Here is a 20,179-nt window from a genome sequence, read left to right as displayed (position 1 = left end):
CTTTCATCATTCAGTGACCTGCTTCTGCGCAACTGCATCATCTCATTGTTATGTTTAATAAGACTCTCTAAATATATAAGACAAACTCATACTGGAGTGGCCATGCAAATGGAGTCTTGTTGCTCTTTGCTTGTCCCTCATCCTGGTCTGTTGACTTGCCACAAGTTCTAGTGATGCCATGTCATCTCTTCTTTAAGTGTGCTATTTACAGCATCTCCCTCTTGAGGTAAACTTTCTGATGCTTACTCTTAAGAAGCAAGACTTTAGTTCTGGTAATCTATGCATGTTTCATTTAAGTTACAAAACCCAAAGATTGCTTACTTCTCCCTCCCTGGTATCTTCCACAGCTGGTGGTAGGGAGTTGTCAGCTGTGAGAGTGAAGATAATTTGTACAGGCAGCTTTATGTGAAAGTACCTGTGTGTGATAAAGATCCAGGATGCATATTTTCCTGCACAAAGTAATGGGAACACTTGTAGCATGTGCCTAGTAAATCTTGGACTTGTCAAGGATAAGGCAATCAAGGAAGGAAAAAGAAAGATGTGGATGATGTTTACCTTAAAAACTATAGCTCTGAGAAGAGAGGGGGAGGATGCAACAAGGATGCAACTTGATCCATCTGAAGATTTCTTCATTGTAAACCACAGCTCTCAATTGCTGTACTAGTGTTGCTTTATGTGGATAATATGATTCTTAAGAAAGAAGCTGAAGGGGTTATCTGCATTGGCATACCTTCTGCATCTTTCCTAGCATCTCTCCTGATTAAACTAACTTTCTTCTTGAAAGACCGGAGGCTTTGACAGCCTTAGTTTCCTGAGTGCTAGTTCAGAAAAAGCTCCCTTTTGCTTGGCATGTTTTGATATCTGGCCTTCCTGTGGCACTTAGTTCCCTCAAGCAGAGATATGACTAGTAAATACTTGATGTATATGTAATGTCTCTTAAACTGTTTGGACTACCTGCAGTACCAAGTTTTCAAGAATGAGTATATTAGTAAAATAAAAGACCTGTACCAGGTGGGGAAATTCAGAAGGGCAAATAAAATAGCAGTGCTGCCAACACGTGTTGATTGCATTTCCTGTGTACAAATGGGAAGGAGAGTAGTCCCTCCCTAAACTGTCTGTGACTAGGGTGGAGCACAGGCTGGAAACAGTTGGGGAACTTTCCCAGCTACCAGAGTATCATGCCAAATTGTAACGTTAAATCCCAGACCTACAGGTCTGGGCCCTAATGAAAATTTCTGTGACTACGCCTGCTCAAAATGTCAGTCTTTTAATAAAATAGATGGCTAATACTAGTCCTTTACTTAGATTGAGACTAAGATGTTGCCCTTCTTCATCCAACCTGCTAATACAGTGAAACAACAGTCTAGGACTGTGGTTCTGTTGGCCTTGCTGGCTTTGGGCCTTGCTGGTTTTGGGCCATGCTTGTTTTGGGCTACTGTCACTACAAAGGAAGACCTGATTGGTGTGAATACCTAGCAAGGGATTTTTTACTACAGAAATCCCTATCTGTTCTACTTCTGTAAAGCCAAGCTAAGGCCATACTGTATCCTAGGCACAAGGGACCTGGCTAGGAAAATTGAAAAGGAAACCTGGAAGGCCAGATGGGAACTTTGAAGCTAAAGCAGGAAGGTGTAAGAAGGCTCTCAGACTGTTATGTGATACCACAAGGTGACAGTAGCTTTTGGCACTGTACCTGAGCTGAGGCCCCTGCTCCTAGGTCTCCAAGGAGTGTGCTTAGCCCCCTCCTGCTGCTGCCTCCCTGGAGGAACAGCTGTGTCTGCATGGGCAAAAAATGAAGAATGGCAGCAGATAAGGTGATCTAATTGAGGGTTTTCAGTGCATTTCTGATTATCTTATCACTGCCCTCAGAACCATACTAGGTTTAAACCATTTCTATTTCTTACTCGCTGCTTCTGTTCCTTTCAGCCTTATGAACATGCTCTAATACATCCTTCATTGAGGCAGCTTAAAAATATATAGATGTATATTTTTCCAACCTGTTTTTAAGCTCTATGAACAAATTACCTAGATGTCTCTTCCTGTTCTCAACTATCCTTGTCAATAGGTTTTGTAATATAACATCCAATTATTCTTTGCTGAAAATTAATTAGTGTTACTTCTCCTGTCTCCAATTCACATTAATAATTGATCACTTTCCTCTTAATTACTAAAAGGCCTTTTTATGTTCTTCCTAGCCCTATCTTTTCCATTCTAGAACATGTAGCCCTTTAATCTTGCTTTTATTCTTTTTACATCTCTTATTCTTGTAATCATCTGTACCCTCAAAAATGTCTGTTCCCTCCTTAGGGTGTTGGCCGTAGCAGGATACAGCTATAGCCTCACTGATATGAAAACAGGCATTCCTAGCTGAGGAGGGATCATGTCTCCTCTTTGAATTTGATGGATGGCGGCAGAAGGGAGTGCTGTCTTCTGTGGAACGTAGTCTGCAGATGTTTTTTCCTACTGTAGTGCTGCAGCAGTTCCCTCTGGCTAATTATCTTCCTCAACCTTGAATATTTCAACATTGTCTTTATCAGTACAGCGTTATGTTCCCAGATCTAGGCAGCTGAATCATTGCTCCAAACTGGAAAATTTGGTGGATAGTGCCTTGATTTATGGCTTTTATATCTAACCCTTCATAGATACCTCTAAAGCACCTAACACACGTGGCACAATGCAGAAAACTATACCTTGACTTAAGTCTTGTAGTGTATTAGTAAAAAAATAAACATAGCCTGCTTATTATCCTTTGATGTATGTAGGGGAAGGGATCAGTGTAGAGCACTATAATAGTCCAACCACACTGTGCACAATGTAAACTGCACAGAAATCACTCCATCCTCTACAGTAAATTTCTGATCCTTGGCAATATCCCAAAGCAGCCGTTTTAATTTGATTTCTCTTGCAGATCTTGCACTACAATGCAAAAGGTTTACATTGGTTTCTTAGCATTGCAATTATGGAACAATCAGGAAATGGAAAAAAACACTGAACCCAACTAATATTTCAAGGTAATTTAGCTGGACAAAATTGTGTTACTCCAAAAAAAAATTTCATTCAAGAGTAGAATATGGTTCTGTCTTGCCTTAGTGCTGTTTAGTCTTGTGTGACCAAAAGCAAGGAGGGCTTCTTAAAGAGGTTTCTTGCAGTTGTATCACCATAAAATCCTGGATTGATGGAAGAAGTGCCTGCCCTGAAGCACCAATCCTTCTTACTGTACCTATTTTTTTGTTGTTGTTTTCCTGAGAGTTCTCCTATAGTAGTACTTAACATTATGAGAGATCATAAAACTTCTACGGGGAATTGTATCATTGGATAATCCCAAAAGTTTGGTTCTACTTAAATCTCTTACAAATCACTAATATGGATCTATTTCACTAGCTGCTTTGTCTGCAGAACATCTGTCAAACATTCTGTTTAAAAACAAGTAGGCTCTGTGCTCTTTTCTCCTTTTCTTTTTCTTTTTGCCAGCAACCTGGAGTTTTCAATGCACAAGAATTGTAAAACCATAGTTTGACAATGTTCTGACTTTGACAGCACTGCTAGCTCAAGAAGTTACTACTCCTGGTCAACCCACTGGATTCTTATTGCTGTGACCTTGCTCTAATCTGCTGCTCGAAACTGGGCCAAATCTAGTGTTTGTGGAGTATTACTGTGAACCATATCACTAAACTGATCCACAGGCTGGGGTCAGGGCAGGGGACAGGGATGGCGACAACACTTGCAACCAAACTGGCAGGCAAATCCAGCCTACCATGAAACTACAGCCTAAAGCTTCAAAAGTATAAAATTTAATGACTTAGGCCTTTAAGTTTCAGGTAACTTCTATATTTGCTTCCACTGGCACAATCAACAATGACTATCAAGAAATTTTTTTAAAGATCCCAATCCCGAATGAACACATTCAAAACTGGAATTGAATAGTATCTTGATGTTGTGTCCCTCTACATGTTGATTCTGTTAATGATATACAGATCCTCTAAAAACTCGGTATGTTTAGCATCAAAATATTACTTAGAACCTACTGAGACACAATAGGGTCTCAAATTATTTTCTCAGATTTTAGGGCAGATTAGACCATGCAAAAGAATGGGACATTGTTTTAGTTGTCAACCATTTTCATGCTACTGACAGGACACACAATGATCATCCTGTCATAGAAAATGCTGCATTCTTTGTTAACCCATAGGATAGTGTTAAGCTTTTCTAGAGAAAAGAGAAATAGTCATGAAATGTGTCTCATTCTGCCCCAAAACCAAATTTTCAGAGCTCTGGGAAAAATGATTATAGAAGTCTTGCCCAATCAGAAGTTTCAGCTTTTTAATAAAGACATTTTGATGCATAAATAACTTGATATTTAAATAAAATCAAAACTGGACAATATGCTGATGATTTTTGAAGTATTAACAGGGAAAATGTGCAGCTGTTTTAAAGTTAGACTGTATAGTCATAAACATAGCAATGCTGAGACAAAAATGAAATGAACAAACTGAGATAGAGCCTGACCAATTAGTCTATGATGAAGCCATATTTGTGCTTGCAGACTCAGATTCAGTAGAAGGTTTCACAAGATATGTGGCACTATCTTGTAATAAATCCCTGGATCTCTCTCCAATTCAATTAGTGCAATTAAATTACGTGTGTGTGTGTGTGTGTCTTTGTGTCCGTCTGTCTGTCCGCCTGTCTTAACTCTCCTAAAAGCTTCATTTATTACACCTCTTTGCTGAGCAAAGTGACAGCTACCCTCCATCAAAAGCAGTGCATTTGCAATCAGCCCTGGGATCTAGGTTCCAGTCTCGGCCACAAGCAATCCCCACTCAGTGTTATCTGGTATCTGTGAAATGAATTGTAGTACCATGTTCCTATCTCTCATTGCATTTTCAGCCATGCAGAGAGATGGCACAGCAGCCAGAGGATTGATTCTCATTTCATTCTCTGCTGAGTAAACGATCAATTATTTAACAGAACTGTCAGTGGAAGGAATTACACAGTTGTCAATTCAGTGTAACAGCAGACTCTGGGACAGTCATATATATTTTAGCATAAATTATCTATAGCATTCATTTAACTTGGAATTCACAAATATCATTCCCTTCAGGATGAATTTGTCATTTGTGTGGGGAAAAAAAGTGTGTTTGACTTCCAGAAATACAAACCACAGGAGTCCATATATAGGAAATGCAATTTTAGCCAATTGATTATTTTAGTCTTTGCCTGGCCTTTAAAGACAGTACTGGGGTCTACAGCAGGGCTCGTCCGGTAGTCACTATTAGGATGGTTTCCATGTAGTCACAATTGGCGAACCACAGTTTTCAAGCTGCATGAGTTGAGAAACAAATGCAGTGACCAGGTTGCTAAAGCATTAGATTGGTAAGGAGACCTGCCTTTTTTTTTTTTTTTAACCTAGGTCTGCCACTGCTTTTGCAAGTGACTTCGAACAAGTCATTTCTCCTCAATTCCAATTATAGTTAGAATAATACTACTACCCTCCTTGGTTATGCTTATTGTATGCATGGGTGTTAAGCCCTATTTCTCAGTTAGATATTGTTAGCTAGCATCTGAGCTATCTATGCACTTGGCCTGTGCTGATTCATTGACAATGAAAATTGTGAAAGCATAAAAAACACTAAAATTCTAAAAATTGATATTGAAAATCTATGCCTGAAATGTAAAATAAAGTCATGGTTCCATGTTCACTGTTATTGAATTGGGGCATTCCGGATCATCTGGCAGAACAAACTGGGTACAGTCAGGAAAGGATTCACAATTAGCATTTTTGGCAGGTTATCCAGAACAAATAGTAGTGTTTATTTAATCCTGATACTTCAAAATGGCTTTGACTTTATAGACAGGAGGGCAAGTGACACCTGATCTACATTAAGTTAGAGGGCTCAGACAGACAACGCCTCATGCGGCACAGTTTGCCACAGTGGAATGATCCTTCTACATGCTTTTTAACAAACTTTAGTCAGCAGACTGAGTTGGTACTGGTTCAGCACTTTACATGATATAGCCATGACAAGTTTGGTCTATGATGAACTTCCCTAAAATCAAGTTTGCTATTTCATGAAATATCATCCTTCAGTGAAGTCAAGCATCTCAACTCCTTCAGAAATTGTTTCCTCTGAATGACCAATGATAATTGTTGCTGTTTACTTTTACACTTTTCACATACTTGTCATTCACTGAAAAGTGCTGCCTGGAACAGAGACATTTTGATAGCAATGGAGACAATCTCCATTTAACACACATCCTTTGACGAGCAATCTCCAATAGGCAAGAAAAAAATGGTGCTCTTTAGTTACTGATCCATGCACAGAATAGCATGTAGATCAAAATGACCAACTGTATTCTTGCAGTAACTCCTCTGAGTATGTCAGCATTTTACTCAATGATACAACTTTGTTCTTAAAATACACAACCGGTCCCCATGCATTTCTGTTTTCAAATTAGCATATATCATTTTCACTTTAAGAAGAGGTTACAATTATCCTTTCTTCAAAAAGTAAAGTTGTGGCATTTTTCATAGGTTTGCTACTTTTCACAAACTGCTGCTCCATACATACAAGGACAGTGTGAAGGAACAGGACTGAGATAAGACCATTCCCCCACTCAAACTGTGAATTTCTTTCTATTTTTTTCTAATCTCCGTTGCTCAGATGAGCACAGATGTAGCTATTTTTAAAGAGAAAAGATGTATCTTGCTCCTAGAAAGTTTCAAACCTATACAAGAGTATTATAATGCTATGTCTCCAAAGCCAACAGCCTCTTACCTTTGTCAGCCCTCTGTGTGGAGGAGAGACAGAGTGTCTCTACAATACTTTCAAATCTACTGTGACCAGTAGCAGATCCCAGCCCATGCTGACTCTGCAAAGCCTGAACCCACATTCCCCTCTCTGCGTATCCCACTGACAAGAGAGGGCTCACCCTCGGGTGCTAGGTACTTTGGTACGACCTGTGGAGACTGTGGGTTCATTCTCATTACTCAAAGGCGGGAAAACCTTGGGGCTCACAGCTCTCCCTTCGGGTACTTCCACCAGAAGGTGTTCTCACTGCTCAGGCTTTCACAGGGAGGTTACTGATTCCTCCTGCGGCAGCAACTGGGAGGATAAGCACCCTTCCCAGAGATGGTACTTGCTCTGGCCTGAGAATATTCATCTTGCTTGGTCAGTGGAGACAGATTGGCCAAACGTGGAGGGATGGTCCAAAAAAGAACCAACAGGTAAAAGACTTCTTGCTCACTGAATTGGTGTTCCTAAGATATTCCACATAAGACAGCAGAGTACAAAAAACAGAAGTTTTTGTTTGATTCTTCCTGACCTAAACATGCCATGAAGACTGACACAGGATCACCATCTTTCATGGGGAAATTAATAAAAACTAGGAAATGAATTTCCCAGAGTAACTTTGAAAGCATTAACCAAAATGTCTAAGCTGTTTTGGTTCTAACAACTGACTGCCAGTGTGGAGTGTGTTCATCGATGCAACCCTAGTCCCCTTGGTATCAATGGGAGTTCTGCACTGACAACTGGAGCCAGAATTTCACTGTATGCAAAACAAATTTAGAAAAATAGAAAAAATATGCAGAATATTAATTAACTGATCATTTAGAAAATCAAAATAAGTGTTTCTCATCACTGTGTCACAGTAAGTGTATTAGTTACAATAGTTATAACCATCTTATGGTAAGAAAAATTTATGTAATTGTCTGAATAATTTCCCCCTGCACATGCAATAAAAATCAGTTAAATGCTACTACAATAATAACAAAGATCTAACCAGTAAATGTCAAAGGCTGTAATCTTATCACATTAGTTCTGGGAACCTTTTACATAACTTGCATAATTTAAATATTTACAAAATATAAACTTTCTTATCAAAAATACGTCTTTGCACATTTAAACAACAGAAATCCTTTCACATGATGCTTTTTAAGCCAGGCTTTAAATCATAGCATAAAAATAAACAACCTTTCATAAATGTAAAATAAAAATGAGCCAACATGTGGGGAGGGAGAAAGTATTATCAATAATAGTTTAAATATTTTAGTGGTGTGAGCCAATTCATAAATTGCATTGTGCATTGAACTTATTTTATAAGGATGATTAGTTGGGATGCAATCTAATTAATGTTCTAGCTACTGCTCCTATATGAAAGAGAAAGCAATTCATGTTTTAAAAATTCTTTCACTTAATGACAGGTTTTTTTGGGATGAATCTTGTATGGCATGTGGAGGGAAACTATGAAAATGATGGTGAACCACCATTCAGATGGCTGAATATGGCAGTTTATTACACACAGTCCAACTGTGGGGGGGAAGGCTGACTGACTAGCAAAATGTGCATTCAGATACTAAGGAAATGCCTGCAAGGGATTTTATTTCCTTCAAATACCAAGCTTCTGTCCCTCCTCAGATCTGTTCTTTGTGCATTTGAAAGGCATTCTATAAAAAAATCCTAAAAAGTTTGCTATTTCGTATACCATTCATATTCACCAAACTATGCTGTAGCCCCCCCTTTTCTGGGCAACGCTTGCTCCACCCAAATGGATCATCACTTCCATCCGGGCCAGCGTTCAACTCACTACATTCACACACATTTCTGAGTAGCAGACTCTTTTCTTTACATTATGCAGAAGGCTTTCTGTACAAGAAGCAGATGCTAAGCAAATGCTTCATGGTTAACAGCGCAACACTGCCTGTATCTTTTTTTTAAAACCTGCAGAAATGAACCATCTAGTGGATCCATCAAGTTCCACTCTTAAAAATATGGAAGTAAAGATTATATCTATCTCACATGTCTTGCATGCCCTCTTAACTCTTCAGTCTCTGGCTAAGATCTCCTTTAGTTTTCTCCACTGTACATACCAACCTCCTTGATTTTCACCATGTTGTGGTTGTTAAAGACTTGGAAAGTTTAGGTCTGTCCCTAGTTATGGAGTTACATATTGAAATGTGTCATTGGGAGTCTTTCCTTGTTGTTTTAGCTATCCGTGTGTGCAGGCTGCTATTCACTAAATTGCTCTTTCATAGGCCAAAATGTTTGGACTACCCTTTATTTGGCAGTACCCATTTCCCCTGAGGCTGATCCCCTGTACTCCCACATGGTAAGAATAATTACTGCCTGCGTGGCGGTTATCTGTACAAAACAGTGCAAGATGATTTGGCTCTGCTTTCTGTACTTAATCTTACTTGCAGGTATGCACATCAGTCATGGTCTCACACCTTCGGCAGCGTACATAGCAGCACCACACAAACTTGCATTCACATCTCTCCACGTGTCTGACAACATGAGTGTTGTATCCGCGCCCACAGCAGAGGAGGTTGCAGCCGTCAGGTCCCTCTGACGTGCGGTTACATTCCCTTCCCTGAGTTCCAGGAATCCCCAATTTATGATCTTCTACACAGTAATTCGGTGATTTGTTTACATACAGCAGATCTTCTTTCTGGATTGGTATTTTTCGCTGGCTTTTTTCTTTCCTGCGTAATTTTTTTTTCAGTCTGTCTGATATCTGTATGCTGTTTTCATACTTATTCTTTAAAAAATGGCCAATCTTTTCAAAGGAGGACATTGTTTTCCAACAAGTTTTCACAGCACAGGACCCAGAAACACCATGACAACGGCAATCCACTGACATCAGCTTTGCTACAGCCTGAAAAGGAAGTGAGAACAACATTTGGATGTAGCCTTTCATTCATTAAGCATCCTGCCGGACATCTCCAAGCACTTAATGCTGCTGCTGCCATTGCCATTGCACTGATGGGGAAGACAGACTGCAGGAGAATTACGTTTAAAGAATCAGGCTTTCAATTCTGGACCCCTGTGTGAGAAGCCTGATCTTTAGAAGTACAAAGCACCTGCAGTTTACAATGGCCATAACCTGGCAATCTCCAGTCATAATAACAGGAGCTTATACTTCTGGCTGGCTTTTCTTTCCAAAGGCTCCTAAATACCTGAAATGACATGTCCTAGGTCACTCCACCCACAGCTGGTATGCAAATGCTCCTTGTGGGGAATAGCAGGAGGGGAATCATGGAAAGGGATGAGTAACGGTGCATGATTTCTAAGCTGGAAGAAATTTATGGGCATGTCTATACCATCTTTTAAGGATGCCTTGAGGCTACCATCAAGATCACTAAGCATTCAGAACACAGTCTGTGACTACGGCCACAGGAACAGCCGGAGGTGGCACCCCAGTGCCTGCGTGACCCAGGCAGCGCTGCGCAGTGCACAGCTTGCCGGCCACCTCCAGGCATCCTGGTGCAAGAGTTAGTGGTGCCCACACCTTTGGGCTGCAAGGAAATTCAGGTTTTCTGATGTAAATCTCAGGTGCCTCTCACTTAGAAGATCAAGCCTTGTTTTTGTAATTTAGGTTTACTAGTACTGTCATGGGTTTCCAGTGTGTTTTTTTCATTGCACAAAGGCTCTATTAAACCCATTTTGATAGTTGCATTGATATCACTTTTATAACTTTTAATATTTTAGCAAAAGTATCACAGTTATTAACAACATTAAAATGTCCTTAGATGGACTACATTTCAATGCCTTTGCAGATTCAAGCACTGGATTGAACAATAACTACCTCATCAACAAAGGGAGTCCACAGCCCACAGCCTGCATTAAGCTTTTACAACATGCAAGAATTTTGGCACAGTTTAGATCAGAGCAAGCCCCAAAGAACTGGAATCTATAAACAAGCAGTAACTTTCTTTATCTGGGTCTGCAATTTAAATAGTCAGAAGACAACCAATATAATCTTCCTTCTCAAAAGGTCACAGTATAAAATTGCACAATTAGACTTGTGGCAGATCTCACATCATACTCCGGAAAAGTCTACAAAAAAAAGCCATCACATGCACAAATACAGCAAAATGACAAGGTATCATAAAATCTTTTTTTTTTTTTTTTTTTTTTTTTTTTCATTAACTATACCACACCTTTGTAGCCATTTTGTAGATTCATATAGGCCATTGTTTAATGGTGTGGAAAGTCCATGCTGCAGTCTTCCATTTTAGCTAACTTTTCCACCATATCTTGTTTCCACAATAAAGGCAATCATGAACTTATATACAGATGTGATTGTTTTAAAGGATCATTTTGGGGGGAATGTAACAGAGAGTCTGCTGTTGTCTGAGATACAAATAAGCAGCCTGGGACTCAGGGACTGAATAAACTTGAGAGTCCCAGGCTGCTCATTTGTATCTCAGACAGCACAAATGTCATCCTCAAAGTTTCAGAGCTAGTCTGGAGCAGATAAAATGAGTTGTTTCTACCCTATGTTTTATAGTGGAACTTTTCATCATGGTAAATATGGTCACTGAAGTTTGGGACCCAATCCAACATGGTTAAACCCATGGATTTCAGTAGGAGTTGAGGCCTCCCGGCACATTCTGCCCGGAAGACACTGACACAAGCCCAAGCTGGTATCTACATATAACTTGACAAACATTAGTAAAAATACACATGACCAAAGTGTTTGCTTGGAGTCACACCTTCTTTGGTGAATGAATAGGACATATTTCTTGGTAGAGGTTACCAAGAAAGACAAACAAGCAAAGCATTTAAAGAACCATTAGCAAGAAACAGCAGGTGTATGCCCTAACCTAATAAAGCCATTAGCCTTTACAAACTAAATCTGGTGAAATGAAGCAGAAGATATTTCAGGTCCTGTGGGTTGCATTTGGGATTGGAGGTTTTTCCCTATCCTGGAAGAAATAAGAATATTGGAACAAGCAGACCCTCTCCCCAAAGCACAGAGAGACTCTTTTCAGTGGCAAATAAACCAGCAGTAATTCTTGCAAATACTTGTCTTCTCTCCTTCACAGGCTAGTTTCTGCTTAATAGACAGATATGACCTTATGCTCATATCTTCAGAATCTATCAGTAAGGAAATCACTGGGGAGCCAGAATACACATCAAGACATAACATTGATTGAGGCAGATGAGAATTTGATATCCAAGGACAGAAAGTCTTTGTGAGAATACAGATAAGCTAATAAAATGAGAAGGAAAATGGAAACCTAATATAGGAATGTAAATATTACACAGAATTTACAAACAGAATGGATTTAATAATATTTTCCACTATTATTTATTTGTATCATAGTAGGTAACTAGAATCCCAAAGAAGTTTGAAACTACTTGTGTTATAAGCCATACAGATGTAATGCTTGCTTTCACTGCAGTATGCCAGGGTACTAATTAGGGAAGAAACAACAGGGGAAAAATACATAATTTTGTTTCGGGAAAAAAATGTACTGCCAAGTCCGCTAGAATCAGGCACTGTAAAATCTGGATGAAGCAGAATGATACAGAATATGTCTGGGGGAGCACTGGATGTGTCTGTTAGGTGTTAAGAGTGAGTTATTTTGATGTGGACAAGTAGCCTAGCAGATGACGCTCTGTCTTTCTCTGAGGATGAAATCAGTGAAAACCAAAGGGAGACAGAGTTTCTAAACAAGAGCAAGAACTTATGTTGGAGTCTTAGTTTGGCATCGAAATATAAAAATGCAGTATGTATTAGCAGTAAATATGTTCATGTAAGATCAGATCAGTACAAGCACTGTAAATGTGGTTGAGTGTGGCTGAGATTGTCCACAGCAGTTACAAAAATTTGTGTTCTTATTCTGGGTTGCTCAGGCTTCTTATATGAGGTTTTGATACAATCTGTTTTAAAACGATTTATGGTGGCATCATGACTGTGCATGACCCCAGGCTATTGCTTCCCAGCTACTAGGATTAACACAGCAAGTTTTCAGGTTGGACTCCAACACATTTTGGCCTGTCTCTACCAGCGGCACTGGAAGCTGACATCTTGCTTTGGCTGAACACAAAACATGGTCCTGGAGCTCAAGCTGTCATGCGAGCTTTAATGAACAAGCTCCCAAAGCAGAACATCTGGCAAAGCTTAGGGTGTTGGATCAGTTTCACAGGGGCATCTGACTGCAACCTGAGGATGTCCAAGTCTAGAAGTAAAACTGAGCTTTAGAAAGACCTTTCTCTTCAGCCTGTCCTACCATGGATTTAGCTGTTCTGCTCAGCACACTGACTACTCAGCCTCTCAGTCCTAGTGCCTGTCCACCCTCACCCTTTTATATAAGGAGCCAACAGATATGCACACCTAACTACACTGAACATTACAATGCCAAAGCCTTTTTACCAAGGATGATGAACATTTATCCTGGGCAGAACAAGGAATGAAATCTGGAGGAATCCTGAGGTTCCAGCTAGTGTCCTAAACTACTCAGTCAAAGGATCCTTACTGTTTTGAAATTGATATATCTTGGATTTTACAGAATCACAGAATAGCTGGGGTTGAAAGGGACCTCTGGAGATCATCTAGTCCAACTGCCCTGCTCAAGCAGGGTCACCTACAGCAGGTTGCCCAGGCCCATGTCCAGTTGGGTTTTGAGTATCTTCAAGAATGGAGACTCCACAACCTCTCTGGACAACCTGTTTCAGTATTCAGTCACCCTCAAAGTTAAAGGAGTGTTTTCTTGTGTTTAAGTGGAAAATTTAACTATGAAATGTAGAAATATAAAATAAGATTTCCCATGGAAATAAGAAAGGAACAAGAGAATTCTCTACATACCAATGCCATTATCTACTCCAAACAAACAGAAGTATTGTCCCTGGAAGACTGTTCTCTCAAGCCAGAATCAGGAACATGATAGTATTTATTATAAAAAGGTCACAGGATACCAAAATATATTGCCAAACATGCTTCTTGTCAGCTCCAAAATATGAAGGTCAACTATGCCCAACATCTTCTAGTTAAGGATTTTTAAACTGTAAAAATCAAAAACTCTTTTAAGCTTTACTTTAGTTAATATTGTTGTTAGAAATCCCAACTACCAACAACAAACATTCCCCTTCACTTTTGACAGTGGTCAAAATGTTTATTTTATCCTACAGCTTGCTATTAAGTTACAAAATGTTTATGCATGGAAGCTGTACTAAATACTCTGCATATTTTCTTCTGAGATAATGAACAACAAATACACCATTGCTGCAAAACCAGTGTAGCTAAAGATCTTTGGGTTCTTCAAGCTTGCAGTGCATGTTTGTTTGTTGTTTTTTTTGAAAAAAAAGTAAAGTGTCATGGAAAAGGAACAAGCATATATACTATGTATCCACCAAATGAGCCTGTGACAGTGTACTTTCAGAGCTTTGTTGCACAGCTCAGTATTGTGAAAAACCTGAAATCCTGAAAGGTCCTCAGGACCTTAAGGTTCCTGTTGGGCCAGATCCTATCACAGTCACAATGACTGACAGCCTAATCTAAAGCATCAAGGATGTGAAGCTATTTATAGTAAGAGGTACAATCAACAAGAATAGTAATGGAAGATGCTACAGCTACATCAAATTAAGGATGCGGATGCCAAACCCAGAACTTATATTTTCATCCATATAACTTGGATCTAAGATAACTTGGATCCTGTCAAAATTACTATTCATGAAAAATGAAGCCTCATTTAACTGCATCTTTCAGCCACTTGCACCTTTAGCTCACTGTTTGAAAATACATAAATATGCTATCTTTGGCAACAGTACCAGCTGAGTGTATGCGTCTCCTTTGCTAGTCATTCTTGTCCCCATGCCATAGGAGGCCCAACTGACTGACCACTGTAGATGAGATCAGGGAACTGATCCAACTTTAGAGAAATCAACCCAGAAAGAAGTTGCTCTTCTGGATGAGGTATCCGTTTTTTTCTAAAGCTGAACATTTCCTTGCTATGGTTCATGGTGCAAGGCCCCAGGCAGCTGTTCTGGTGCATCTGTGGGAGACTGCTTTAACACAGCACGTGCAGGAACAAGTGATGAGCATGAGGACAGTGCAGAAGACTGTAAGCGAATACCACCACTGAAGACGAGGTTAGCAAACTACAGCTGCTGCTAAGCTACGCGAAACCAGAGGCAGAAAAGAGAAGAGGGTATCACGGAAAAGGTCTGTGTAGCTGCGACCTAAATTCAGAAATCACATTCCTGTTTCTCTTTGAAGTTCCTCAGGAGCCTGGCAGTCTGCTTCCCTACAATTTCATTACAGAATCACAGAATCACAGAATCGCTGAGGTTGGAAGGGACCTCTGGAGATCATCTAGTCCAACCCCCCTGCTCAAGCAGGGTCACCTACAGCACATTGCATGGGATCACATCCACGCGGGTTTTGAATATCTCCAGAGAAGGAGACTCCACCACCTCTCAGGGCAACCTGTTCCAGTGCTCTGTCACCCTCACAGTGAAAAAGTTTTTCCTCATGTTCAGATGGAAGTGTCTGTGTTTCAGTTTGTGCCCGTTGCCTCGTGTCCTGTCGCTGGGCACCACTGAAAAGAGTCTGGCTCCATCCTCTCGACACCCTCCCTTCAGATACTTGTACACGTTGATAAGATCCCCTCTCAGCCTTCTCTTCTCCAGGCTAAACAGGCCCAGCTCTCTCAGTCTTTCCTCATAAGAGAGATGCTCCAGTCCCCTAATCATCTTTGTAGCCCTTCACTGGACTTGCTCCAGTAGTGCCACATCCCTCTTGTACTGGGGAGCCCAGAACTGGACGCAGTACTCCAGATGTGGCCTCACCAGGGCTGAGTAGAGGGGGAGAATCACCTCCCTCGACCTGCTGGCAACACTCTTCCTGATGCACCCCAGGATACCATTGGCCTTCTTGGCCACAAGGGCACATTGCTGCCTCATGCTTAACTTGGTGTCCACCAGCACTCCCAGGTCCTTCTCAGCAGAGCTGCTTTCCAGCAGGTCAACCCCCAACCTGTACTGGTGCATGGGGTTATTCCTGCCTAGGTGCAGGACCCTGCACTTGCCTTTGTTGAACTTCATGAGGTTCCTCTCCGCCCACCTCTCCAGCCTGTCCATGTCTCTCTGAATGGCAGCACAGCCCTCTGGCGTATCAGCCACTCCTCCCAGTTTTGTATCGTCAGCAAACTCGCTGAGGGTGCACTCTGTCCCTTCATCCAGGTCATTGATGAAGAAGTTGAACAAGACTGGACCCAGTACTGATCCCTGGGGGACACCGCTAGCTACAGGCCTTCAACTAGACTCTGTGCCGCTGATCACAACCCTCTGAGGTCTGCCATTCAGGCAGTTCTCAATCCACCTCACTGTCCACTCATCCAGCCCACACTTCCTGAGCTTGTCTATGAGGATGCTATGGGAGACAGTGTCAAAAGCCTTGCTGAAGTCTAGGTAGACAACATCCACTGCTCTCCCCTCATCTACCCAGCCAGTCATTCCATCATAGAAGGCATTGTTGCCCCAATCTGAGTAAGTGGCACTGCCTCATACCTATCCAATTAGTTTCCAGAAATTCAGCATTTGTCCTCAGTCTCTTGGCTGAGTAGTATGATAGGAGTCTCAGTGTATGTGTAACACAGACTGGCAGGACTAGGCTGAAACATCTCTGTGGCTGGTGGTCCACATTCTAATGACAAACATGGAAATTAAAATAATAATTCATATCTGTACTGTATATAAAAAATCATGAACTTGAAAAAATACTACTTTATAGAGATTATATTCTCCTCCCCAACTATCTCCCCCTATAAATGCAATAATTGACTTCTTGCTCTTTCCCTTAGGAAATAACAACTTACTCTCCCATTTCCCTAATTAACATCCCCCACTACACAATACCACTGCCTTTTCTTGGACATGATTTAGCTGACCGATTAATCTAATAAAACTAATATTCTCAGCATATACTTAGTTTTAAAGTTTGCTTCTTCTATTTCAAGCTTAAAAAAGGCTTGCATATCTGAAAGATTTTCTGTTTTTCCAACTTACTTAGTTAAATAAAATATATTACATCTACTTGCAAACTGTGAAAATAGGCTTATTTTAAAATACATTACAATGGTACTACCTTGGGTCTTCTTATGATATGATTGACTAATATGGCTATTCCCAGTCTACGGATGATAGGAAAGTTCTTTTCAGTAAAATCCACTGATGCTGCTCCTGGCTACAGGAAATTACAGAGTTAAAATGGGGTCCAGCATGCATGATCCAAAACGAGGCCAAAACCAGAGGGTCCACTTTTCTTCTCTTCAGTTACAGCTGTGTCACAGAGCAGATTTAAAGAATTACTGGGCCACAGAGAGACAATAAACACTTATGAGGTTAAAAACTCATGAGGTAAAGCAGAGAATTTATTTTTAAAGCAAGAACCAGAACCCAAGTCTCTGCCATTCCAGATGTAGTCCTAGTCACTGGGTTACAGAGTCACAGGCCCCTGTATTGGCTGTTCCTGTCCCCATTAATTGGTCCTGTTCCCATCATCTGCAGAATAATGGCACATGGGAACCCAGCTTCACTCCCCCACACACCCCCACCATTTGATGACAAGAACATTTCCTCTGTGACTGTAGGTTTGAATTGCCTTGAACTGAAGAAGACCTATCTGAAGCAAGTCTCCTCTCACTTGTTTGTTGAGCACTCTAACCAGCAGGCTACTTTAAAATGGAAATGGCACTTCTATCCCATATTTCAAAAGAAAAGGTTAAATTTAGATTTGTTCTTTGAATGTTTCTGCCTTCTACTGCCAGGAGATGATTCCAGGTTGTGGATCCCAACTGGGTAACGATGCTTGATGTCAAGTGTGTCTGCTCACTCAATATTAGAGAGAATTAAAAATGCAGGTGATGATGATAACAGAACATAACAGATAATAAGAGGAAAAAAAACCTCATGCATTATTGTGATGAAAAGACTAGTTAAAGTTGATATTGGTTAAAGAATGGATATTTGAGATTATTTTGAATACTACTCCAGATCTAATTCTTATTTTATGAATTTTATTTTAAACTGTGAAGCATGTTAGTCAAAAATAGCTTTGATTTCAGCTTCGTACATGTTTGCTTTGGAGGTCTTAGTGCAGTTCTTGCCATTGGCCCCATTAGTATCTGCAGTCAGGCACAGGCCTCATTTGGTTAATGTCATTTTGGCAATGAAACCTAACAAGCAATTGCTCCCATTTCTTAAACAGTAATACATACCTGCCTCCCAGCCTCATTATTGTGCAGGTTCATTGCTGCCAATCCACTCCCATTCTTGCCCGTTATGTTCTTGATAGGCACATCCAAGAACTTTCTGCTGAACCACATTCCATAGTGGATATCATCCGAGCAGCCACCCCAGTGCCAGCCCTCACTGGCTGAGCCACCGGTCTGCAGGTTGGTATCACAGGAGCACTCGGTCATATTTCCCGCACTGCATGATCGCGTCACAGAGTGCACGAGGCCTGCCGCCGTCACTGCATATATAAATGCAGTCTCCTTTGTACCTATAAGAGAATGCATGAATATGTTACTTCATAACTTCCTCTGATTAGCTTCCATGCCTGAGCTGTAGAAGCCAATTTTATAAACCACACTATTATTAAAAGGGAACAGTTACAAGTCTAAAGCCGTCATGGCTTGATCTGCATAGTTAAATTGTTCAAAGCAATGGTTATTCATAACCAAACACGACTTCAGGGCCTATTCATATGACTAGGCTATTAACTGTGCTGTTTCTGGCTGCTTTATATGATGTGATTTTTGGTAACTTTCTAAATCCAGTTTGGAACTTTATTTTATTTGCCACAGAAACTCTCAAGCAAATTAAGTTTCAATTAAAAAAAAACACCCAAAAGTCTTACTCTCCATGCTGCTTTTCACTATTCATATTGATTTGAGTAAGAAGAAGTTAGTTCAGATCTTGGAGGAGGAACTCAAAGCTGTCATGATCCTAGGTTACTTTGGTACAGGGCCAGAACTTACCTCATGCTAAATTCAGCAAACATTGAGGTTATTCTAATTCACAAAGGTTGCAAACAGACACAAGAATCTGAAACCAGTCAGAAATTGGGATGGCACAAGAATATTTAGGCCATGTGCTTTTCCTATAATAAGCTGTCCATAGGAATGACAGTAGTATAAAAAGTCTTTATACTGTTCCTATTATACCACGGAAGAATCATGGAGTTAACTGTCTGGGCCTCCTAAACCAGTCAAATTCTGTTAGACCTGCGGCATAAAGTGGCACAAATCTTTAAACAGTGTTAAGCATAGCATGCCCTCTAAGCAAACCTAAAATCAACACCTGGCCAGTTAACTGCAGCTAAAATTTCACTATACTAATTTTCACTGTTGTCAAAACAAGTTGTTATTTCCAGTCTCTAAAGTTGCTGCTCACTAACAAGAAAGTTCCTGCTCATTTCTCTTCTTCATATTAGTCCATTGTGCTGATACCGTAATAAAGTGTTTATACAAAGCATACTTGGAATGGAGCTTCTTGTGTAAGCAGTGTCACCCACTTATGGGTCTGTAGGAACACTCCATCCCATTAGATGGGAGTAACACACAGTACATATGGCTACACACAGCAAGGAAGACTACTTACAGGGCTGGGTTTTTGTTTTGCTTTGTTTTGTTTCTTTTGGAATGTGTATCACATTTTATTCCTTATTTTTATGGGGGTTTTTTGGTTAATGTTTGTTTCTTCACAGCTGTATTGTAATATAAAGTAAAGATTACACAAACTCAAAATGAGGTACTGTAATACTTAATAGAGTTCATATCAATGATTACATTGAATTTGGTGAGTACAGCACTCAAGAAACTTGCAGGACCAAGGTCTTTGAAACTGCCTTTTAATGCAAACAAAATGTCCCTAATTCAGTGTAAATTTCAGCAATTGCACTATTAGTTCATGTAATAAAAGTTGCTTTGAACTTGCTGAGCTGAGCAATACTGTCTAATTGAGTGCATGTGATATATTTTAAAGTAATTCACATAGCACTTGGTGCTGTGAGCAGATTTTTACCTGCAATTCAGCGACCCTTTTGAAATGTTGTCATTGCCCCACTGATTTAGTAATTATGACATAGGTAAAGTTATAAAAATGCCAGTCAGTCTAAGAATAACAACATTTCAACACAGTTAAGTGTTACAGACACTGTCATCCAAGGCTGTATTAAGTAAAAATCAAAGTAGCGATAATTTTGGAAAGACAATGGTAGGGCTTGTCTGCTCCGTGGATTTCGTGTACCTGCACGGCCGTGCCAGCCTCCCGGGGCAGCTGTGGTCGCCGCCCGCCACGACGGCCCCGCTATGCCCGGCTGGCAACGAGGACAAGGAGGACCCGCGCCCTCGGGGCCCGACGCCGGCCCGCACGCCCGGGGCGCAGCAGCC

General features: G+C 40.5%; 1 protein-coding gene across 1 annotated transcript in view; it reads right to left on the bottom strand.

Moving 5' to 3' along the window:
- Positions 1-9,084: 9,084 nt before the first annotated feature.
- The window catches only part of WNT16 (Wnt family member 16), an 11,743-nt gene continuing 648 nt past the window's right edge, over positions 9,085-20,179 (bottom strand). Inside the window, exons 3-4 of the mRNA XM_026067031.1 lie at positions 18,002-18,288; positions 9,085-9,651 (exon numbers count right to left, since the gene is read on the bottom strand). Coding sequence (XP_025922816.1) covers positions 9,187-9,651; positions 18,002-18,288 — 752 coding nt within the window. The 3' untranslated portion in view covers positions 9,085-9,186. The remainder of the gene's footprint in view (positions 9,652-18,001; positions 18,289-20,179) is intronic.

This window comes from Apteryx rowi, unplaced genomic scaffold (genome assembly GCF_003343035.1).
Source record: "Apteryx rowi isolate R43461 unplaced genomic scaffold, aptRow1 scaffold_252, whole genome shotgun sequence".
In the NCBI taxonomy this organism is placed as follows: domain Eukaryota; kingdom Metazoa; phylum Chordata; class Aves; order Apterygiformes; family Apterygidae; genus Apteryx; species Apteryx rowi.
This window is presented reverse-complemented; position numbering and strand designations above follow the sequence as displayed.